This window comes from Bufo gargarizans, chromosome 7 (genome assembly GCF_014858855.1).
Source record: "Bufo gargarizans isolate SCDJY-AF-19 chromosome 7, ASM1485885v1, whole genome shotgun sequence".
In the NCBI taxonomy this organism is placed as follows: domain Eukaryota; kingdom Metazoa; phylum Chordata; class Amphibia; order Anura; family Bufonidae; genus Bufo; species Bufo gargarizans.
The window spans coordinates 18641477-18665193 of NC_058086.1; the positions used below are offsets into that span (position 1 = coordinate 18641477).

Below are 23717 nucleotides of genomic sequence, written 5' to 3' on the forward strand. Positions count from 1 at the left end.
CACCATTGATGCTGGACCTTTACTTTGCTTACATCGTGGTATCGGCTGTATTCACATTGCACAGGCTTCTGAACTGCATTCTTCCAGTGAGTCAACATCAGGACAAAGCTCGATCTAGGGATTTGCTTTCCAGGAAGGGTGTAGTATTTACACTGTACCGTAGCGTAATGTGTGGGGGGGAAAAAACCGACCAGTTTCTTTTAACATTTTTACCACAGCAACCAGCAGAATTCCACATGCAGCTGCATCATGTCACATTATGTTGAGAATACGACTCAGATTTCACAGTTCGCTACGCAAAGAGTAAAATCTGTGGCAAATCTGAAGCAAAAACTGAAATTGAGAAATGCTGGGATAGGGTACAGACGTTCCTTGCTTAAATGGGTTGTCTCAGCACATGGCATTTATCATGTAGACAAGGTTAATACAAGGCTCTCACTAACGTATTGTGATTGTCCGTATTGTCTCCTTTCCCGGCTGGATTCATTTTTCCATGATATTATACACTGCTCATTTCCAGGGTCTACGACCACCCTGCAGGTGCTTTTTCCTACAGTGTGCAAGCATGACCACCACTGCTGGATTGCAGGGTGGTCGTAACCCCTGGATATGAGCAGTGTATAAGGTGATGGAAAAATGAATCAAGCCAGCAAAGGAGGCAATATGGACAATCGCAATACATTAGTAAGTGCCTTGTATTAACTTTCTCTACATGATAAATGCCATTTGCTGAAGTGAGACAACCCCTTTAAAGGACTGGCTTTAGCGGTGATGTGGCCACAAGCTGCATGGGCTGAAGCCAGTTACTGGCTGGAGCGGTGTATGTGACCTTGCCCATGTACCACCGGATGTAAACAGCGCAGGGACCAGAGGATGGAGACGGCACGGAGGACCGGAGTGACATGGAGCAGGTATAATCGGGAAACTCCTTTCATGGCTTTCATGTTCAAGACTGCCTTATTTTCTTTAAAACAGATTTGTAGACTATAGATAATGATGTAACGTGGATACTAAAATTATACAAAAAGGAAGTAGGACGGTTCAACTTGTTTCTAGAGAATGTGTGGGTCCTGGATCATTTTGCTGGAGATGTGAACATGGCCTTAGTATAAAGCATTGACACTAATTACCTGTATTTTTCCCTTTATAAGACGCACCCCAGGTTTTAGAGGCGGAAAATAAGAAAAAAAATATTTTTCATCAGATCAGACCCCCATATCAGGACATCACATCAGACCTACATATCAGCCCACCATGTCAGACCCCATCAGACCTTATATCGGCCCTTTATTTCAGACCTCAGATCAGCCCTCAATGTGAGACCCCCATCAGACCTCAGATCAGCCCTCAATGTGAGACCCCCATCAGACCTCAGATAAGCCCTCAATGTGAGACCCCCATCAGACCTTAGATAAGCCCTTTATTTCAGACCAAACCCCTATCAGACCTCAAATCAGCCCTCATTGTCGGACCCCCATCCTTCATCAGACCTCAGATCAGCCCTCATTGTCAGACCCCCCGCTTCATCAGACCTCAGATCAGCTCTCATTGTCAGGCCCTCCAATCAGAGTTCCTCGCCAGAATCCCCATCAGACCTCACATCAGACTAAAATAAAAAACTTCTCTTACCTCTCCGGTGCTGTGGCTCCTCTCCATATGCTGCAGCAGTCGCGCTCCCATGTCTTCTCCGGCCGCGATGCTCTGTCACCTGACTGAGTGCAGCGTCAGGTCATAGTGCGTGCACTACGTCCTGATGCTGTACGGGGTCAGGACAGTGCAGCGCCGGCCCGAGGAATGAAGACCGGGAGGGTGAGTATTACAAGCGCTTGCAGCGCTGTACTCCCTCCTCCCGGCACCTAAAGCATACTAGTGAGTGCTTCCATAATGGAAGCGCTCACTAGTATTTGCTTTATAAGACACAGCCGTTTTCTCCCCACTTTTGGGGGGAAAAACTGTCTTATAAAGCGAAAAATATGGTTTATCACTTGCTCAGTACTAAGGAAATTCTGAAAACATGAACCGGCAGGGGGTCCCTGAGGACTGGAGTTGAGGCACACTGCCCCATGTGGTTTGCAATGTTTCGGCAGGTAACATTGTGCAGGGGACAGGCCCTGTTTAATACATTTGAACTTCATTTTAAAGAACAGCCACAGATTGTGGAGCAGAGCCTTTTGTTTTATGTACCAGGCTGATTTTATTAAAGGGGTTATCCTGGAATTAATATCGATAACCTATCCTCAGGATAGATCATCAATATCTGATTGGCTGGGGCCCAACACCCGGAACCCCTGCCGACCAGCTATTAGAAAAGGTCAGGCGCTCCTTGAGTGCGGTGGCCTATTCCTAGGCCAGTGACATCACTGTACATCGGTCACAAGGCCTAGTTGCATCTCATCCCCATTCAAGGCAATAGGGCTGACCTGCAATGCCAAGCATGATGTATAGCGCTGTGCTTGGTAAGCGCGCGGGAGGCCGCCATGCTCACCAGAGCTTCGGTGAACACTGTAGCTTCCCAAAATAGCTGATCAGTGGTGGTGCTGTGACTCGGAACTCCGCCGATGTGATATTTATTACCTCTCTTTTGGATCAGTTATCAGTATTAGGCTTCCTGCACACGACCATATGGTTTTGCGTTCCGTAAAAAACGGATCTGCCAAAAATACGGATGACATCCGTGTGTATTCTGTATTTTGCGGAACGGAACAGCTGACCCCTAATAGAACAGTACTTTTCTTGTCCGTAATGCGGACAAGAATAGGACATGTTCTGTGTTTGAACGGAAATATCGAAACGGAAGGCATACGGAGTACCCTTTTTTGTTTTTTAATTGTTCCGTATATGGAACGCAAAAAACGGAGGAGATCTTATTTGCCAAATAACCCCTTTAATTCACTAGCGCTCATGAATGAAAGGCCTCAAAATTGTATGATTGGATGAGGTCTGACTATGCTGGACTTAGAAAAGAAAAAGAATCAAAAGTAAGCTCTCAAGTTGTACTGCCACAAGTCAATAGAAAGAGGAAAGGTGGTACCAACCTCAGGCCTGGACAAATCTAGGTTTAGGAACCTGCAATGGCATGTCTTAGGACCAGGCTCACTTCTCCAGTAGTTACAGCAGGATCAGCCATAGTTTCACTAGTGATCTTAGCAGGGCACACTCATTCAGTAGTCGCACCAGGCGTACGCTGTGCTTTCTCTGCTTGGCAGGAGTGGTCTGTGACTGCTATCAGTGACTGAATCCAGCCCCACACCTTCAGTGCTAGGTGGAACATGGAGTTGAACCTAGTGGGCAGTGCCAATTTTCTTGATGGCATTGGCAACCTGTGCTTATCCAGCTGCAGAGAGCCTAATGGAAGTGGAAATGGTAGTTTTTGGCAAGAGCTTGGGCGCTGCAGGCTGCGGAACACATTTTCTCTACTGTACCCCCTAGTCCATGGATGCCCAACCTGCGGTCCTCCAACTGTTGCAAAACTACAACTCCCAACAACCAGGCATGCTGGGAGTTGTAGTTTTGCAACAGCTGGAGGGACGCAGGTTGGGCATCCCTGCACTAGTCAAAGAAATTTCAAGCAAAACATTTTCTCAAGTCTGTGTAATATAGTAGGATCGGATTCTTCTGCCTTGAGTGACCAGATGGGTGGTTCTATAAAACAGAAAAAACTAGTGCCACTATAGCACCATCACCCTTGTCATGTAGTGAGCAGGAAGGGGATTGGAGCACGACTCAGCTTGGGAGAGAGGCACATAGACGGTCTAGTAAGGCTGCAGCTTAACAGTCCAGCAACAGTAGAGCCCACTGCTCGTAGAAACAACAAAAATATTGGCCAGAGCGATGCCAAACTTAAAGGGAAGGAATTTCTTGTATAAAATGACAATGAATATACAGGCAATTTGTTTCGATCCAGGAACTGCATCTTCATCAGGCGGCAGGCCAATAATCATCTTAAACTAGGCCACACTTTTAAGAAGGGGGGAAAGGCTAGAAAAAGGGAGGAGGCAAAAAAGGAGAGAAGTGGCCCACAGTACAATTCCGATAAACATAAAAAAAATATATACCGTATATAACTGCGTAAAAATTACCCAAAAAAGGGTACATAAAATACATCACATAATAGTAAAAACCAATTTAGCAAAAAAACATACTCATGTGCTGATCAACATATAACATCAGGCTTTGTGCATGTTTTAAAATGTTGATTCAGTCATGTCATTCAAGCCATCGGGTCACAAGCAAGCCAGTTTGTACATCCAAAATGACTCAAGTTTTAAAGAGCCTCTGTCGACATGACCGACCCTGTTAAACCAGGCATATTGCCTGGTAGGGTTGATCATGCTGATTAAAGCTATATATTGCTTTATTTTTAAGCTTGCAGTGTTATTGAGTTAGTGATTTGTACTTTTATTAGGCTGTAGTGCTTTGAGCACTGCTACTGCTACACCCCTAGTGCACAATACACCCAACCTTCCCTTTTATTTACAGCGCTAGACATCATGCTGTGAGAACTAAATATAAAAAAAAATATAAAAAATTAGGCAGTTCAAAAGTCCCCAAATTTTTTCATTATATATTTTTTTCCCTAATAGCCCCTCGGATATTGGCATATTGTCATTCACATTGATATGCTTTACAATAGTCAGCTTTAATTGCCCATTACATTAGTTTATAGGAAGTGCGCCTGTATGGACAACCCCTTTTAAAGGCTTATCTGGCCAGTAATTATTTTTTTTTCAAAGGGTCAGAATAGCATAAAAAAGTATTCTCGCTGATCCTCCTGCACTCCCATTACAGCGCATAGGCGTATTTCTGGTGACTATAGTATCTCTCCAGAGTTCTTCGTCTTCCGTTCTTTAGGGTTTTGTTGTTTAGTCTTCATTCTGGTCATTCGCCTTTCATGTGGAAGACAAGACCTGATTTGTCAGGATACTTGGTTTGTCATGCTGTTCAAATTTTTCCATGCCCATCAACCCCACAGAAACGGCAGACATGACGTTTTTTTTACTCTGGTTACCGAATATGCAAAGAAGTATCTCCCAAGAAAGAGAACAATCTCGCCAGTGCCACCAATTGAAAGCAGGCCCCTATTAGTTAAAATCTGACTTTCCAACAAGCCTTGGGATTTGACAAGGGAATATAGCCGGACAAGATAACCATCGTTTGACTGCTGTTTCAGGGTGCTTGTCCCTCATCAGCACAGAGCAGGATTCTGGCTGTCTGGGTGCGATGCCTTGTATGCAGCTTAGGCAGGGTGCTGAATCTCCTTAAAGAGGACCATTCACTCCTATACAAACTAAAAACTAACTCTATCAGTGGGCAGAGCGGCGCCCAGGGGTCCCCCTGCACTTACTAGTATGCCTGGGCGCCGCTCCGTTCGCCCGGTATAGGCTCCGGTGTCTCAGCTCCGTCTGTTGTATTGGACTGATTTTTTGTAGGAGGCGTGTCCCTTGCTGCAGCACTGGCCAATCGCAGCGCACAGCTCATAGCCAGTCTATGAGCTGTGCGCTGCGATTGGCCAGTGCTGCAGCAAGGGACACACCTCCTACAAAAAATCAGTCCAATACAACAGACGGAGCTGAGACACCGGAGCCTATACCGGGCGAACGGAGCGGCGCCCAGGCATACTAGTAAGTGCAGGGGGACCCCTGGGCGCCGCTCTGCCCACAGATAGAGTTAGTTTTTAGTTTGTATAGGAGTGAAAGGTCCTCTTTAAAGAGGCCAGTCCTGTGTGGAGACTTACTGGAAGTACTTCAGGACTGGTACTCATACAGGACTGGTCACTTTAAGGAGTTTCAGCACCCTGTCTAAGCTGCTACCCTGGTGAGGGGCGGTCTGGGAACTTAAAGTGCCCCTGGGAAAAAATAAAATAAAAATAAGTGGCCTCAGACACCACAGTGCAGCACAAAATACTGCCTAAATTAATGAATACTGAGAGCATCAGATCTCTATGTATCAGATCTTTATTTGGCCAAGAGGAGGGCTTGGGTGGCCCTCTGGGCATCACCAAATTTCCCTGTAGGGTCTATGGCCAGTCTACCCTTGACCCTGGTTACCCAAATGGTTATAACTTCCCTGGTGACAATTATGTGAACCTTCTAATCAGTTTGCAAAATTGTGTGAGGGAAACTCTATAGTAATGTAGCGTGCCTTGCGTGGTCCCCGGGGAGCGCCCCGTCTGATGCAGAAATGATTGTTAAGGGCCTTGTAGAAGCTAGGAAAGCAGGTTTGGCTACTGTACACCACTTTACTAGGATGCGTATCAGTTCCCGTGATTAGATTAGGATCGGACGATGATCTTTTAGATGCTTATGTGGCTTTTACTGTTCTGTTTATGTAGTTGTTATACAAACGGTGAACCTTTTATTCCAGAAGATTTAAAGCAGGCGCTCATCTATCCATTAGGAATCTGTCCAGAGTAAACCTTCTCAACCAGTGTCATTCACCTGATGCACCCTGGTCACTGGAGACACAATGTTTTGCCAAAAAAATGTGAGAAATAGATCATCTTCCTGTGTCTGCTAAAAGGAAGAAAATAATTGGGACACGGCGACTTCTGCTATATCTATTTGTATATGTGCTGTTTCCCTTGAGAAACAAAATTGACCTTTAATGGATTGTCTGTCTGTTTTTCTTCTGCAAGGTGCACCATGGCTCCTTTCCTGCGGATTGCCTTTAACTCATTTGAGTTGGGACCTATGCCAGCACAGTCTGAACAATACCAGCCATTCTGTGCCGTGAAGGTGAAGGAATCCCTCACTACAGGTAAGAGAAGAAGAGACTTGTTGCTCATGTGTTTTAGCACTTGCCCTCTCAAGCTGTCTCTGTTTTACACCAGGCAAGGCTCTTCTAGTTTTCTAGGACTTTTTTTTTTTTTCCCCTCCAAACCTTTTAGGTCTATGCTTTGCGTTTGGGGCTGTGATTTATCACTGTGCTCTTGGCAGGCATTCCCTAATAAAGGAACCAAGGTATCGGGACTAATCCAGAGCACCCCTTTACCCCATAAGGACAGAGATAACCGAGCAGTAATGCTGGCTTGGATTGATACCAGACTCCTAATAATCTCCATGGATGCACGTTTTATTATGCATAACATACACCGATCAGCTGTAACATTAAAACCTGAAATGGTGTAGGTCCTCCTCATGCCGCCAAAATGGCTCTAAACCACTGAGGCCTGGTATCCACAAGACCTCTGAAGGTGCCCTGTGGAATCTAATCTAACACCTAAATGTTAGCAGCAGATTGCGATGTGGGGCCTCTATGGATCAGACAGATACTTGTTAGGATTGAGATTTGGGGGATGGTGTGTTGGGTGCGCTGAGAAGAAGCGAGGTCGAAAAATCTGGATATCTAAGAATACCCAAATCCTGATGGAGCGGAAAAATTATGGACTATGCCACAGATTGTAAGACTCGTCAAATGCGGACTGTATTTCATATGGACTACTATGCGTATTCTACGGACACAATGGAATGGGAAGGAAGGGGGAGGGAGTTTGGGAGGTAATGTCATGTTTAAGAGTTCTGTATATAAAAATGGTTAATAAAAAAATATCTGAATCGGAAAAGGATTGAAATTTGAGGAATTTAGAGGTCAAGTTTTATTTTGGGCATTTTGTGTTCCTCAGACCATTCCTGTAAATGTTTGCACTGTGGCAGGGCACACTTTTCTGCACAAAGAGGCCCCTGCCATGAAGGCAACAATACTTAGGAAGGTGCTACATGTCAAGGTTTGTGTTTTTCCCCTAGTGCATCTTTTCCCCAGGTAGTCAGTGTTTCAGCATCGCCTTCTTCCATTGCTCCTTCGAGCAGTTCTTATGCTTACGTGTCCATCGTTAACACTTTTGGTGGGCAAAGGTTGGCATAGGTACCCTCACCTGTATTCAGATATGCAGCCCCATATACAATAAGCTGCAATATACTTCTTTGGCTCTAATCCTAAAGATGGCGGAAGCTTAAACAGGCTGTCTAGACCTGCACCAGATCTGTCATCGAGGCTCAGGCTGGATGATAGATGTGGTGCGGGGATAGACCATCTTTTTAACCCAGAATTGTGGCGCAAAAATAGCACATTTTGGACACTACCCTCATTCCCACAATGCTGCAGCCTCTTGTTGAGCGTAACAAAAAAGTGTAGAAACCCTAGATGCGCCAATTTGTGCCACTTTTTAGACAGATTTTTGGTGCAGACACATTAGTAGATCTGAGCCTTTGTGTTCTGACTCCTTTCTGTCATGGCCAGCAGTAACTTTTTATGCCATTTGTCCTATAGTCTCTCCTCTGCGTGAAGGAACATAAAGGTTAGCTTCTGCTCCTCAAGCACATTAATGAGCTTTAGGCTGGGTTCACATCACAGTTTTATTTTTACGTTTTTCTGATCTATCAGAAGAACAGGAAAAAAAAGGATCCTTTATTCTGAGCATGATTATCATTAGTTTTTCTAATTTTCATCTGAGATCCATTATTTTAGACTGGAGAAAAAGTCCTGTAAGTAGGAATTTTTCTCCCGTCAAAAATAACAGATCTTTGAAGGAACTGACAAAAACAGATTTAAAATGAGCACAAAGAATGCTCAAAATAAAGGATCTTTGTTCTCTTTATTTTTCTCTCTTGACCGATCAGAAGAACGGAAAACTAAACGGTGATGTGAACCTCGCCTTATGCGCCCATAACCCTGTCTCTAGTTCACTGGTTGTCCTTCCAGGGACCACTGGAAGTCACTAACCAGTGTATATCGGGAACACAACATGAGACCTGCCTGACAGGTGCCATTGACAATGATTTAGTTAATGTTTACTGCAGCTTTTAATGTTATGGCTGACTGATGTATACAGCAACATAAACTTGTATATATAATAAAGTATGCATGCAGAAGTATGCTCTTTCTGTCTAGAGCTCCAATTCCTCATCAGACTACAAAATCAGACCCCCAGCCTCCATCAGCCTCAGATCAGACCCACCCAACAGCCTCAGATTAGACCCTCCAACCTCCATCAGATCTGAGAAAGGACCCCATCAGATCTGAGATAGGACGTTACAAAATAAATAGGCTTACCTCGCTTGCTGCGGAAGGCGCTGCAGATCCAGGACACACAGCTTCATTGCTTCTTCCAGGTCCTGCTGTGTACTGTGTCCTGACCGCACACAGTGTCAAGGTCATAGTGCGCACCTACGTACACTACGTCCTGATGCTGTATGCGATCGGGACACAGTGCACAGTGGGATCTGGAAGAAGACCAGGGAAGGTGAGTACAGCCTGTCCTAACTTCCCCATGCCCCCCGCATGCTAATGATCGCTTCCATAATGTCTCAGTTCTACTTTATACCAGTTTGATAAATTACCCCATATGACCTTCAAGTGAATTGGCCTGGGCTGCAATACCAAGAACGGACATTATACAATCTACGGCACTGTGCTTGGACTGTGTCTGGCCCTTCCAAACAGCTGAGACTTTCGCCAATATATACTTATATCAAGAAGATTCCAGAGCCCGCTCACCTAGTCAAGGTCTCTCATAGTGGCACGGGACCAAACGCTAACCTACCTGTACCAGTGGGCAATTACAGGGGCATGAAGTCCGACACACACAGCAAACAGGATTGCGGATCTGCGAAATACAGATGATGTCCGTGTTGTATCCATTTTTGCAGACCCCATGTGCATTTCGCAAAATAATAGAACATGCCCTATGCTTGGACCGCAAAATGCAGACCCCAGAAGTCAAGGGGTCTGCAAAAAAAAAAAAAGCCAAACTGATGCGACTCACGTAACACAGATGTCACCTGTATTTTGCAGATCTACAAAATTCTTACGGTCGGGTGCATGAAGCGTAATGCTTATGTTTTATTAAAGGTCTCTGTGTACACATGTACAAAAATTCTGCAGTATCATTTTTTTCCTCTGCATTTTGTTTTTAGTTTAATTTTTTTAGTTTAGTTTCTCCGTTATCACGATGTGCAAACAAGGTTTATATAGTTGAAGTGGTCTTCATGTTGCTATGGTTGCCTTTAGAATATATCCACTTTATTTTACCTGCTTGCCAGCTATGACAAGTGACAACCTATGTTCAGGCCCACACAGTGTAGCTCCACCTAGTGGTAGATCAGGCCTTTGCACACTGCTTGTGTCAGGAATGCTGTTTTCTATTTTAGCCTTGCATCTCTATTGGATACCTGGACAGGGCATCATGGCTACCAGAGCTACTATCTGCAGATGGTGACTTTTTATGATCAAATCTGTTAAAACCATATTAGTATTTTCCAAAAGTAAGTGGCATAAGGGGAAAAAGAACATTTACTATAGGGGCTAGCACAGGGGTCCCAAACCCTCGTTTCCTTTTCACTGCATTTCCACAATGAGGAGGAGTTAGAATGGTGGTCAAGCATGCACCCTGCAGCACCGCTCAGTATCTGTGGGGCTGAAGCGCACATGCATGCTTGACCAGTGCAGTTGTAATTTATAAATAAAAGGCTATATTATATCTAGCCAACTTCATAAGAACATTAAAAATGTTTTTAGAATTTCAAACAGATATAATAAACCTTTTTAATTAGGGTTCTTGGGTGTGCACAATTTCTGCTTGCAGCTTTTTGGTTCTTTTTTACGTGATTGTCTGTTCCTGCAGGTAGCGCCCCATGCCCTATTATTCTGAAGTGTTAGCGGTGCCCAAATATACAGTATTTCTTTTGCAGTGATCCCATCAGTTGGGACCCCAGTGATCAGACATATGAACGTTGAACACATGGATCTTAAATTGCATTACTCCTACATATATCTATTATATTTATAAGCTTGAGGTTCCTGGGGCACATAGTACGAACCCGTCTGCCCCGGCAAGGTGACCTCATCATATGGGAACCTACACTGAACAGACTTGCCCCTTGTGGACCAAGGTCACTTCCAGTGCTTTTTTTAAATGTACAGGTGGGGGTTATCCCTTGCAATGTAAAAACTAAAAAATCATCAGGATAGGTCATTAATATCTGATCAGTAGAGGTCCATCTTCCGCAGCCTCCTCCTAGGCCAGTGACGTCATGTTAATCGGTCACATGGCCCAGGCGAAGCTCAGTCCCATTCAAGGTAATGGGCCTGAGCTGTGATAATAAGCACAACCACTATATACTTTATGGCACTGTGCTTGGTAAGCTGACCCCCCCCCCCCCCCCCCACCAATCAGATATTGATGACCTATACTGAGGACAGACCATCAAAATCCCAGAAAACCCCTTTAAATCCTTTCAGAATATCTAAGTTTTGTTTTTTCATTCCATATATTACAGAAAGAGGAAAGACACTCGTCCAGAAGAAGCCGACGATGTATCCAGACTGGAAGTCTTCGTTCGATGCTCATATCTTCGAGGGTCGGGTAATTCAGATAGTGCTGATGAAAGCGGCTGAAGACCCCCTTTCTGAAGCCACAGTTGGGGTCTCTGTGCTTGCAGAGCGCTGCAAGAAAGGAAATGGCAAATCAGAGTTTTGGGTATGTAAGATAAACTAAAGGAAGATTTGGTCTCTTAAAGGGAATGTGTCAATGAATTTTATCTGCCACAGTGCCCCCCACAATGCCCAGGCCCCTCCTATAGATTATACTAACCCCGCTCCCCAGCACCTGCCTCATTCCAGATCCCTGCATGGCCGCCGCTGTGACATCATCCGTGATGCTAGAGAGGCTGGTCACCGTCGCGGCCCGCTATTGGCTGCAGCCCCTGTCGTTGGATGTTTTGATCCGCGCGATGGGGAGATCCAGTGATCGCCGTGCAGGGGTCCGGAGTGATGCAGATATAGCGGCCAGTGCAAAACAGCAGGATTTAGTTATTTTTTTATATAGATATTGACAGGACAAATTAAAAGTAACCGCCAAAAATTCTTTAAAAAGATGTTTAGATGGAACCACGAACAATTCACACCTCATACGAATATACACTTCCTGCTGTCTCACCAAATAATTTTGCTAACATTCTTGTTAACTTTAGTTTTAGTTCCACTTATATTCATTGCATTAGGATATTGAATAAAGAAAATTAACTGGTTTAACATTGTAATTAGTGAAGTGATAGAGATATAAGAAAAATATATGTGTAATTAAGATGTCTATGTCTAACATGTATCAAAAGCCTAATATTTGCACATTATACTTCTATATTGTAGGTTAACCTGTATCGCTACAGATGTGTTAATAATAAAATGTTTTAAAAACTAAACTAAAAAGATGTTTAAAGGGGTTGTCCCATAAAGAATATTGTACATTTTTTAAACCAGCCCCTGGGTCTGAATACTTTTGTAATTGCATGTAATTAAAAAAATTGATATAACTGCTCAGCAATTCACTGTACTTTATCCGTATAGCGCCACCTGCTGTTTGCCCTTTTTCGAAATTCTCTGTCCAGCTCACTGAGCTTGACATGCATGCTCGGTTCCATCCTTCATCTGTAGCACAAAGGACACACCCCATGAGAAAGTGCATGCTAGTGGGAAATAAATCTAGCAGAGCAATTACAGCAATGAATGGGGAGGTCTCTGGTTCCATGTGAGGTACAGGGCTGGTTCTGGCTTTGTTAGAAAGAGGTTGTCATGTACTATATGATGTCTTTTACATTACTCATGGGGTAACCCCTTTAACATAAAAACATGCTTTAAACAATAGGTAATTTCCTGATGACACATTCCCTTTTACACATCAGTAGCGTTATTCTTATAACCTCCTATGGTCTCTTTTAGTTTGTGATGGTTTTTACGTTAAACATTCCTTTCTTCTCCTTTTGCAGTTGGATCTGCAGCCCCAGGCCAAAGTGCTCATGTCTGTGCAGTTCTTCCTCGAGGACGCCGGTATGTCATATTTAGGACTCGCTGTATAAGTATGTGGAGTGATTTTGTTGATTTGGAGCAGTGTCCGTGTGTATGTGCCAGGCTCTCATTTCTGAGAGATGGTGTCCGCTGAGCAGAGGATCTCACACCTCGCATGTGTCCTCACTATTGGTGTGAAGCTGATAGAAGTACACTGCCGACGGTCTGCATTAACACTTTCAGAGCCGGATGGGCTGACACACGCAATCTAGAAGCTCTTTACGGATGTTGTATCCTTGGTGTGCACCATACAAAAGACATGGGTGCACAACCGTTCAGAGAGACTGAACCTAAAATGTGCTCTCAATTTCGGACCTGGCAAGTAAGACTACCCTTGGGGTAAAAGGGGCAACTTCAAGTCCATTTATAGGATTGATATAATGGCCTAAAGGGCCCTTGATACGAGCTGAGAGTCTGTTGCTGTGAAAGTGCCGATGAACGAAACGTTTGTGTAGGCGCTTACATCGTTGTTTACCGGCAGCAACACGATCTGCTGCCGGCAAACAGGGCTGTATGGGGATGAGCGATGGCATTAGTAATCACTCCTCCTTATACTGTGGAGAAGATCACTGCATGTAAATGTAGCGGTCTTCTTCACTGACGAGCAGGCGCTTGCAGGTTTCCTTCCGACGGTGGCCTGCTAAATTAACCAGGGTAAAGGGACCTTATGACAACAGTAGTAATGGGCGGCTGCTTTTATGTGTAATCAGCACAAGGATCTTTATCTAGCAAATGGGGAGCGTCTCAAGCAGCCATATGTTAAACACCTATTTCTAGGAGGCCATGCATGCAGCAGTTCTATATCCGGAGGGAGAAGGCACTAACATTAGTATATGGAATTTGTAGTAAATACAGCGGATACCTTTAGTGCCTGTGCATCTTACTTCTGCATTCCCTGTATGTATTTCCCTTAATGCTCGCTCCTCTCCCTCCCTTTCTAAGTGTCGCCTCCTCCCTTGTACACACTAGTGAGTCTCGCAGTTAGCAGAGCAGCTCCTTAGTCGTCTGCCTTCTGCAAGTGCAGAGTCCAGTCCTGGGATAGCTTTGCTGGAGTTGGCCTTCACTTGCCATGCAGGATGCCATGTCGGCACCATGGAGGGGTCAGTGTACTGTATGTGTGACTCAGGAGATGATGGTGTGATTGGGTTGTTCTGGTATATGATGTGTAAACTCTTGGCTTCGTGTTGTGCTTTCCGGATGACTTTGCATAGTTGTCCGCTCATTCCTGTGTGTAGTCGGCTATTTTGTGAAGATTGGATGATTTATTTCTCCATTAACCAGATGGACTAGTATTTTTTCCTCTTGTATTTTTCAACGGGCTGCCGACAAAATAGAAAAATTCTGGGGTGATCGCAGTTGTCCACCTCAATGTCCTACAAGAGAACTGGTTCATGGGTGAAAGCTGCAAAGATTTCTGACCAATGTGCGTTAGTTAGGATTTCAGGTGAGGACGCTTCCATAGAATTTTTCATATCTCCGCTTTCAGGACAAGGGGGTGTAGGATACTGGGGAATGCTGGGGTCAAACTGTTTTAAATACCATTAGACCATGCTTAAGGTTAAGACTATTTAATTGTCTGTCACCTTTTCTTTATAAAAATAGCTTAACTAGTCATTGCCATCCAGGCTAAGTGGGTGTTCTTATGATAGCAGATGAGGGCTGAGAGTATTTGACTTATCCAGTATACTTTATATTGTTAATTAGCTTATGGACACCAGTCAGTTATGATAGGCACTGTATAACTGTCGCAGGTATAGATCTATGGGCGATTCTAGGAACATAGATGTAACAGTTTATTTTATTTATAGACCGGGGTTGTGTCACTTCAGCAAATGGTATTTATCATGTAGAGAAAGTTACTATTACGTATTATGTTTGTCCATATTGCCTCCTTTGCCGGCTTCATTCATTTTTCCATCACATTATACACGGCTCGTTTCCAGGGGTTACAACCACCGCTGCAGCACAGGATGGGAACTGCTGCGCATGCGTGCTTATATGCACTCCCATGGCCCCGGCCACCAGAGAGGCTAGTACTTTTTCCTATAGTGTGCAAGCATGACCACCACTGCTCGATTGCAGGGTGGTCGTAACCCCTGGATATGAGCAGTGTATAATATGATGGAAAAAAATGAATCAAGCCAGCAAAGGAAGCTACATGGACAATCACAATATATTAGTAAGTGTCTTGTATTAACTTTCTCTACATGATGAGTGCCATTTCTTGAAGTGAAACAACCCCTTTTAATTTGGATCATTCTTACAATTGGATATTTGGAGGAGTTGTCTTTAGTACACAGATCACCATTAATTTTTGGTGGCATAGGACTCTGGTCGCAGGACTAAGCACCCTTGCTTTGCTAGCACATATGTGTAGTGCGACCATACTCTTCTATAGGACTGTTATTTGTGCTGCCATTTGTATTTATTAGGAGTGATCTTTAAAGGAGTTCTCCAAGAGTATAAAATGTCCCCTCATGTGCCGGGCACACCACATGGAATATACTTCTGCTTCTCCCTGCACACGGATGAAAACAGGTGGTGAGGGGAAGGGGAGCGGGGACGGGGTAAGTATATTCCATGTGGGGTGCCCGGTACATGAGGGGACATTTTATACTCTTGGAGAACCCCTTTAATACTTGTAGTTTTTAGTGGGTATGTCTAGTCTTCCATCAATGTGATCACAGTATGTACCATGTCTCCCTGTGGCTTGTCTATACCTGGTTTTGCTTCCGTTGCTATAGTAGTTTAAGTCCTGTTTCATTTGGGTCTCTTGTGTGTCTCATCTGTTTTTAAAGGACATGTGCGGTGACTGGACACCCTTTCTTAACTTGGGGTCTGGATTTCTCTGCTGTTGGAAGTTGAAGTCTTGTTGATGGTGATGGTGTTTAGGGTGCTTGTGGGAGCTGGGCCCCTGGTTCGTGACGCCAGTACCATTAGGTGCAAATGTTGGTGGTAGTAGTAATGATGATACAGAATAGGGAGACTAGAGCTTTCAACAAACTCCCAGTACTTTACTGAAGCTGATCCACAGGTCATCAATGTAGGCAAAAGTCATTTACATCAAGGCAGCTTTTACAATGATTCAGATTAGTTCCCAGAAGTTGCATAAGAAATAGTCCTCTATGACAATCAGTCTTTCTCTCTCTCTCTCTCTCTCTCTCTCTCTCTTATTTCTCCAGGCTGGAGGGATGAACGATCTCTGCTGTCCAGTATAATCCTATACTTTGGTATCCTCTTCTAGGAATACTATACTCTAACAAATGGCCTTTTTGTCTTTAATTATGGTGGATAGCTTGTACCTTGAGATCTCTCTACCTAATGCAAAGGAGTCTGGAGTCTGATGAATGGAAGTTACCTTTCCTTTGTCAATATCCTCATCCCCTCTCTGAGTTGCCTGGAGATACTGTGATCTTTTCCCGTCTATGGGCTGGTACATGAAACGAACTATGGAGTTTGGATAACTCTCCACAATGGCTGCTGAGGTTCAGCTTGTCCTCAGACATCACACACCGACCTTCTTCTTCCTGCCCTGTGCACTGAGTGAGGGGCGGGGTTAACCCTGGAAGGCTTGTAAGAACCTCCCCCTCCCTATGCAACTTTATGAGAACACATTTACAAGCGCAGTTAACATGAAACACAATCATAACATTAAGCAGTGTGTTTCAGGACACAGCATCCCATCCCCCCCTTCTTTAATGTAAGTCGTCCTCAACGCACTCTTGCCACGATGATGCATCACCTGAAAAATATAAAAAGAGCATGCATGCATATACACAGTACCATTACCCCATTCTTGCTGTTTCTCTTCTTTGGCTAGAAGAGAGTTGGGTTAGGTATATATATGTATATGAGCATCACAATATAAAATGAGTGACAAGGGCCGTAGTTTCTATTGTAACTGCGGGCGCTGACCTGGCACAGCGAACAGTAAAGACTAGGATAGTCCATAATGTAAAACAGAAAGAGAAACTTCGAAGGAGGCTCACAGGGTATGAGTACGTTCCCTGGACATAAAGCATAATGGTTGTAGAACATCACAGAGGGCTTTAGTGCGTCAAAGTCCTTCTCCGGGTCACATGACTGGAACGTTGCAAAATAAGGGCAAAGGAGTCTTTAGAGAGTCCTTAGAGCAAGGCAAATAATTAAGGCAATGAGTCTCTTACTCTGGCTCTGTAGCTCCAAATGATGTAAGAATGCAATCACAGTTGAACTGGAAGTCTCCTCCTCGGCTGCTGTTGTAGAAACTCCCTATAACGGGCCAGCAGCTGACCTTTTGTGGTCCGGTCAGATCTCCGAAGTGGCTGTGGCTCTATAGGCCTTGGTTGAAGCTTACTTGGTACATCTTGAGTTTCTGAGGAACCTTCACAAGGTACTTCTTCTGGCAGAACTGGGGCTGTTTTAGTCTTGGTGGGAACAACAAAGTTAAGCCATGGTGTAAGGAACCAGTGTAGAGGATCTAAGTCTAATAATCGTTTTCCAATAGACTGTTTTGGTTCCTCTGGATCAGGTGACTTTTCTGGCAGTTGTTCTGTGGATTGAGTTTCTTCTTGGATCGGAGCTTCTTTTAAACACAGCTTGAGACGGTTGCGATGCACTTCTTGTGGTGCTCTGTTCTTTTTGGTGATTTCGTAGATATCAGTCTCCGGATTAGGAATAGCTGTGATGATGTAGGGTTCTCTTTCCCATTTACTATCCAGCTTACTAGTGTGATGATTATTTTTCAGCCACACATGGTTACCAATTTTTAAGGGTTCTGCTTTTGCAGACTGATAATTGTCTTTCTGTTGCTTTTGGCATACATTCGCCATGCGGATCTGGACAATCTCTTGGGCATAAGTTAGGCGTTTTTGATGTTCACTGACCCAATCAGTTTGTGGTAAAGGATTGATGGAATCTGGAACTTGTACATCCAAGGCGAGATATGCAAGTAATCTTCCTTGATGGCCAAACATAAGGTAATGTGGAGTGTATCCAGTAGAACAATGGATGTTGTTGTTATAAATATACATCACTTGAGGTAGTAGAGTTGCCCAATCGGTTCTTTTAGCAGGTGGTTAAGCTCTCAACATCTCAATCAAGATTTGGTTCATTTTCTCGCAAAGTCTGTTACCTTGAGGATGGTATGCTGCTGTTCTCATCTTCTGACAATTGTGAAGTAAACATAGTTTCTGGAAGAGTTGGGATTCAAAGGCAGATCATTGATCTGTGAGAATCTTTTCAGGGCATCCATAGGACAACAGGAAATTCTTCCAGAAAACGTTTGTGGTGTATTTGGCTGTCAAGTCTTTAACAGGCACAGCTACTTCAAATTTGTGTAGTGATCAATTATTGTCATGGCATAGGTATATCCTGAGCAACTTGGTTATAGCTTTATGTGATCAATGGCCACTATCACTAGAGGTGTTTTTCTTACAATGGGATGTAATGGTGCTCTTTGATCATGTCTCTCACTTTTTCCAATGGCACAAGTGAACATACTCGACACCAATTTTCAATATCTTCTCTCATTCCAACCCAAAAAAACCTTCGGCGGATGGTAGCTTCTGTTTTTTGTGCACCAAAGTGTCCTGACCTGTCGTGGTACATTTCGAGGACAATTCTTGCATCTCGGCTTGGTACTATAATTTGATGCAGCCGATCATTGGTTATGGGCTCTAGAGTTCTTCTCAACATTAGTCCCTTTTGCATGAAGAGTTGCTTTCTGTGTCTCCATAGCTTGAGCAGCTCTAGATCTGCATTCTTTCTGGTGTTCTTCCAGGAGTGAAGAAATCTTGTAGCTCACCTAATACTCTGCTCTCTGCAACTTGATCGACCTTTCTTTCTCAACTTAGGGTTCTGGATTTCTCTGCTGTTGGAAGTTGAGGACTTGTTTACCTTGGCCTTTGATGATGATGGTGTTTAGGGTGCTTGTGGCAGCTGGGCCCCTGGTTTGTGACGCCAGCACCATTAGGTGCAAATGTTGGTGGTAGTAGTAATGATGATATAGAATAAGGAGACTAGTGCTTTCAACAAACTCCCAGTACTTTACTGAAGCTGATCCACAGGTCATCAATGTAAGCTAAAGTAATTTACATCAAGGCAGCTTTTACAATGATTCACATTAGTTCTCAGAAGTTGCATAAGAAATAGTCCTCTATGACAATCAGTCTTTCTCTCTCTTATTTCTCCAGGCTGGAGGGATGAACGATCTCTGCTGTCCAGTATAATCCTATACTTTGGTATCCTCTTCTAGGAATACTATACTCTAACAAATGGCCTTTTTGTCTTTAATTATGGTGGATATCTTGTAGCTTGAGATCTCTCTACCTAATGCAAAGGAGTCTGGAGTCTGATGAATGACAGTTACCTTCCTTTGTCAATATCCTTATCCCCTCTCTGAGTTGCCTGGAGATACTGTGATCTTTTCCCTTCTATGGGCTGGTACATGAAACTAAGTATGGAGTTTGGATAACTCTCCACAATGGCTGCTGAGGTGCAGCTTGTCCTCAGACATCAAACACTGACCTTCTTCTTCCTGCCCTGTGCACTGAGTGAGGGGCGGGGTTAACACTGGGAGGTTTGTTCGAACCTCCCCCTCCCTATGCAACTTTGAGAACACATTTACAAGCACAGTTTACATGAAACACAAGCATAACATTAAGCAGTGTGTTTCAGGACACTGCATCCCCCCCTTCTTTGAAGGGGTATTCCCATGGTGCCTTTTCATATTTACCTGCTGCTAGCGCGCCGTTCACTTCCTGGATTCTGGCTGGGGGCGGGCTTTATCTTGATTGACGTCTTCTCCTAGCCAGGCCGCGCACTGGACTGAATGTGCATGCCGCCGCACATGCGCCATGGTGACTTATCCCTGGCCAGTATAGTACAGAGCTGGCGTGCGCGTTCACGGCTCTGTACTATTCTGGCCAGGAAGAAGTCACCATGGCGCATGCGCGGCGGCATGCGTGTTCAAGACAGCGAGCAGCCCGGCCGGGAGAAAAAAAAGGAGTATTCTGCGCAAGTGCGGCCACCGGGAATCTGGAGAAGAGCGGTGGCTGTAACCAGGGGGAGACCGAATGACAAAAATGGGGTAAGTGGGGATTAATTTTCTCCTAAAGGGTGGGAATTGGTTAATCAAATATATTTACAAAAATTATCACTGTCAAATGATTAACAGATTTAACAGTGATCATTATGATGGGAATACCCCTTTAAGCAGTGTGTTTCAGGACAGTGCACATGCATTGACATAAACTGTTATTCTGTGTAGTTTTACAACAAATTGTGTCATTTATTAAGCTAGTCTGAGCGTCTATCGATAGTTCTTTTGGTGTATGTGTGCGCGTGTGCGTGTGCGCGCAGTTGTAGAAGGCCCCTGTCTAATTTTGCTCTGAGCATATCTATAGGCTAATATATGCTTTTGTAGTTTTTTTTTTAGTTTTTTTTACAGACATTTCATTGCAGTTTGCTGTGCTTCTATAGCGAAATCTGTGTTACATGCAGATTTGTTGTGGATTTGCTGTGCACTAGAAAGGGTGAAATTTCAGTGGCAAGCCACAGTATAAATTGACATGCTGCAAATTTAAAGCAGTATTCCAGGATTAACAAATCTACTCATGTAGTTTCTTACCTTATGTACATCTTCCCCTTGCACTTTTTTTTATTTTAATAATTTGGAATCTCCTGACCAGGGTTGGTTTCCATTCCATATGTAGCGCTTCCTGTTGCTGTATCCAACAAACCCATGATGCACTTCTCCTTTGTCTGCCACAGCTCCAGCACCGCCACTAACAACACCCAGCTACATCATAGCTCTTCCCACCCAGCTAGTTACATAGACACTCCCCTATCACTGCCCCTAACAACACCCAGCTAGTTTATAGCTTCACCCACCCAGCTAGTTGCATAGACACTCCCCTATCACTGCCCCTAACAACACCCAGCTAGTTTATAGCTCCTCCCACCAGCTACTTACATAGACACTCCCCTATTACTGCCCCTAACAACACCCAGCTAGTTTATAGCTCCTCCCACCAGCAACTTACATAGACACTCCCCTATCACTGCCCCTAACACCACCCAGCTAGTGTGTAGCTCCTCCCACCCAGCTAGTTACATAGACACTCCCCTATCACTGCCCCTAACACCCAGCTAGTTTATAGCTTCACCCACCCAGCTAGTTGCATAGACACTCCCATATCACTGCCCCTAACACCACCCAGCTAGTTTATAGCTCCTCCCACCAGCTACTTACATAGATACTCCCCTATCACTGCCCCTAACAACACCCAGCTAGTTTATAGCTCCTCCCGCCCAGCTAGTTGCATATACACTCCCCTATCACTGCCCCTAACACCACCCAGCTAGTGTGTAGCTCCTCCCACCTGGCTGGTTACATAGACACTGCCCTATCACCGCCCCTGTTGCTGCTTTGGCACACCTATCTGCACCACAGGTCATTTTACACTTAAAAAAAATAATAATTATTGCGCAGAAATCTATTGCTGCAAATCTGCAATGTATCTGCTACGTGTGAATATACCCTAAAAGGGCACGTCGTCTTCAGCGCTATGACTTTATCTCATACTTATTGCCTATTATTCTCTAACAGATTGCAAACAGTCCGTGCGTGAAGATGAAGGTCTCGTAACTATCAACAGGAGGAGAGGAGCCATCAAACAGGCCAAAATACACTACATCAAGAACCATGAATTCATTGCCACATTTTTTGGCCAACCAACCTTCTGCTCTGTCTGTAAGGAGTTTGTGTGGTAAGGAAACCTTTCCTCTGTTACCAGTAGTGTTGAGCGAACTTGTGTCTTCGCCTTACAAGGTTCAGATTGTCTAAGAATTCCATTATAGATTCTGCTACTACTAACCATAAGTTATGGTTCGTGGTAGCGGAATCCCGAACCTTGTAGGCCGAACTTGAAAACAGAAGTTCGCTGAATACTTGTTACCAGCAGTACCAGTATGCTGACATCTCCACAGTGAGAGCATATCTAACTGCTATGGACGTCTCATAATTCATCAATCTGTATTCTTCTCCTTACAGGGGCTTGAACAAACAAGGATACAAATGCAGGCGTAAGTTCCTTATCTATCTATCTATCTCTATTTCATATCTATCTGTCTATCTCTCTACTGAAGGCAGTTATCCTATAAGTCAATGTTCAACCTTTTAAACAGGTCTTGAAACATTACTTGGGTATTAAATAAGCCAGCATCTCATCTGCAGACACCTGTTTCTGGGTAAGTGCCCCTCATCAGTGCAGAGCAGAGAGTACTGGCTTAACTGGCGGAGAGGCCTAAGTCATGATTCGGGGGGTACTATCTCTCCTTATGGAGAGCGCCTTAAATGGCATGAGGGTCTTATAGGCCAGGCAACCCTCCTCTGGAACAATGGTGGAATTATAAGTTTGGAACCTTCTTAATGCTGGTGGTGCAAACATCGTCTTCCACTTGGTCTCTTATTTTCCCAAATATATCCACTAACTAAATGGTTTCATTCCGTAAAACATTTCTTAAGAAAAGTTAGTGGAATGCGACGCATCATATACGTAATGTTGGGATATCGTTTTATAGATAATATGCGTAATAGAATTATATACATATTAGTATTTTATAGATAATATACATAATATAATAATATGCATAAGCTTGCAGTAGCATTTTATAGATGCTATGGAACATGAGTAACATCCCAGATTTATGACAAATTTCCCATTTTCTTTTAATCACGTGGGAAAAATTTAAAATAAATTCAAATTGTAATAAAGACACGTTGCCTTTGTCGGTGACTTTATCTGCGTTTTAGGTCAGGAAGAATTGGAACAGGTGTTTAAAAAAATATGGTGCTCATTTTGAACACCATATTTATTAATGTATTTACACCAAAAAACTGGCATGAATACAATGATCCCTTCTGTTACAAAGCTAGCTGACTACCTGCAGCCACCACTAGAGGGAGCTCAGTGCATGGGAATTTATACGTCTATCCTGGGAACTGCTGTAATCTCTTTTCATTGAGCTCCCCCTAGTGGCGACTGCTTGAAAATTCAGTGTTTTCTCGCAGGGAAGAGAAGAACAAGTTTCTGCTGGGAACCCCTCCTCGCAGGCCCCATAGCAGTGGGGTGGTCAGCTTCTTTTGCAAGTGCACCACTAAATTATATGCATGATCTTGGGATAGTATTTTATAGATATAAAGCCTCTTTCACACGAACGATACGGATTAGGTTCAGTGAAACTCGCACCATTTTGCAAGTAAGTTCAGTCAGCTCATGTGCACAGACCCATTGAAATGAATGGGTCAGGATTCAGTGCGGATACTATGCGTTCACGTCACGCATTGCACCCGCGTGGGAAAGCTCGCTCGTGTGAAAGGGGCCTAATAGTAATATACCTATACATAATCTTAGGGTAGTATTTTAAGTAGATGTATTCTCGCTATTCATAACAGGTTATGCAGTCGTACCATTTCTTCTATGACTTGTCGGCAGTTGGTCTGTATTACTTCTAATACTGCAGGAGCTTTAAAAAACTATCTGATTTAAAAAAATACTGCAGGAGCCAAGCAATATTTATCCCCAGATATGTAAATTCATTCATAGTCCATGTGAAACCAAATCTTCCCGTAAGCGCTCTCTCCTCTTCCAGTGAAAGGAAAAAGGGCAGTTAATGCGATTTGTTAATGTCATAGAAAGAGGCTTCCACATAATCCTGGGGATGCGTCTGTGCACTTAAAAAATACATACAAAATATAGCAGAGATATAAACCTTCTAATTGGAAAGGTAACCCATTGACAGTTTACTACTGCTGTGAGGGAAAGATGTTACTTGCAAAGTAATCCTCTTTATAACAGTAGGTGGTGGTTTAGAATGACTGACGGAAAGGCAGGCCT

The 23717-nt window shown here is 43.8% G+C and overlaps 1 protein-coding gene across 3 annotated transcripts in view; it reads left to right on the forward strand.

The window, feature by feature from the left end:
• The window catches only part of PRKCD (protein kinase C delta), an 81228-nt gene that overhangs the window by 39116 nt on the left and 18395 nt on the right, over positions 1-23717 (forward strand). For 2 of the 3 annotated variants that reach the window (XM_044300852.1, XM_044300853.1), the window contains exons 2-6: positions 6635-6756; positions 11274-11473; positions 12759-12819; positions 21428-21587; positions 21872-21903. In XM_044300852.1, the coding sequence (XP_044156787.1) occupies positions 6642-6756; positions 11274-11473; positions 12759-12819; positions 21428-21587; positions 21872-21903 (568 nt within the window). In that variant the 5' untranslated portion in view covers positions 6635-6641. Of the gene's footprint in view, positions 1-6634; positions 6757-11273; positions 11474-12758; positions 12820-13832; positions 13938-21427; positions 21588-21871; positions 21904-23717 lie in introns of those variants that run through there. The other variant, XM_044300854.1, reaches the window with a different exon arrangement.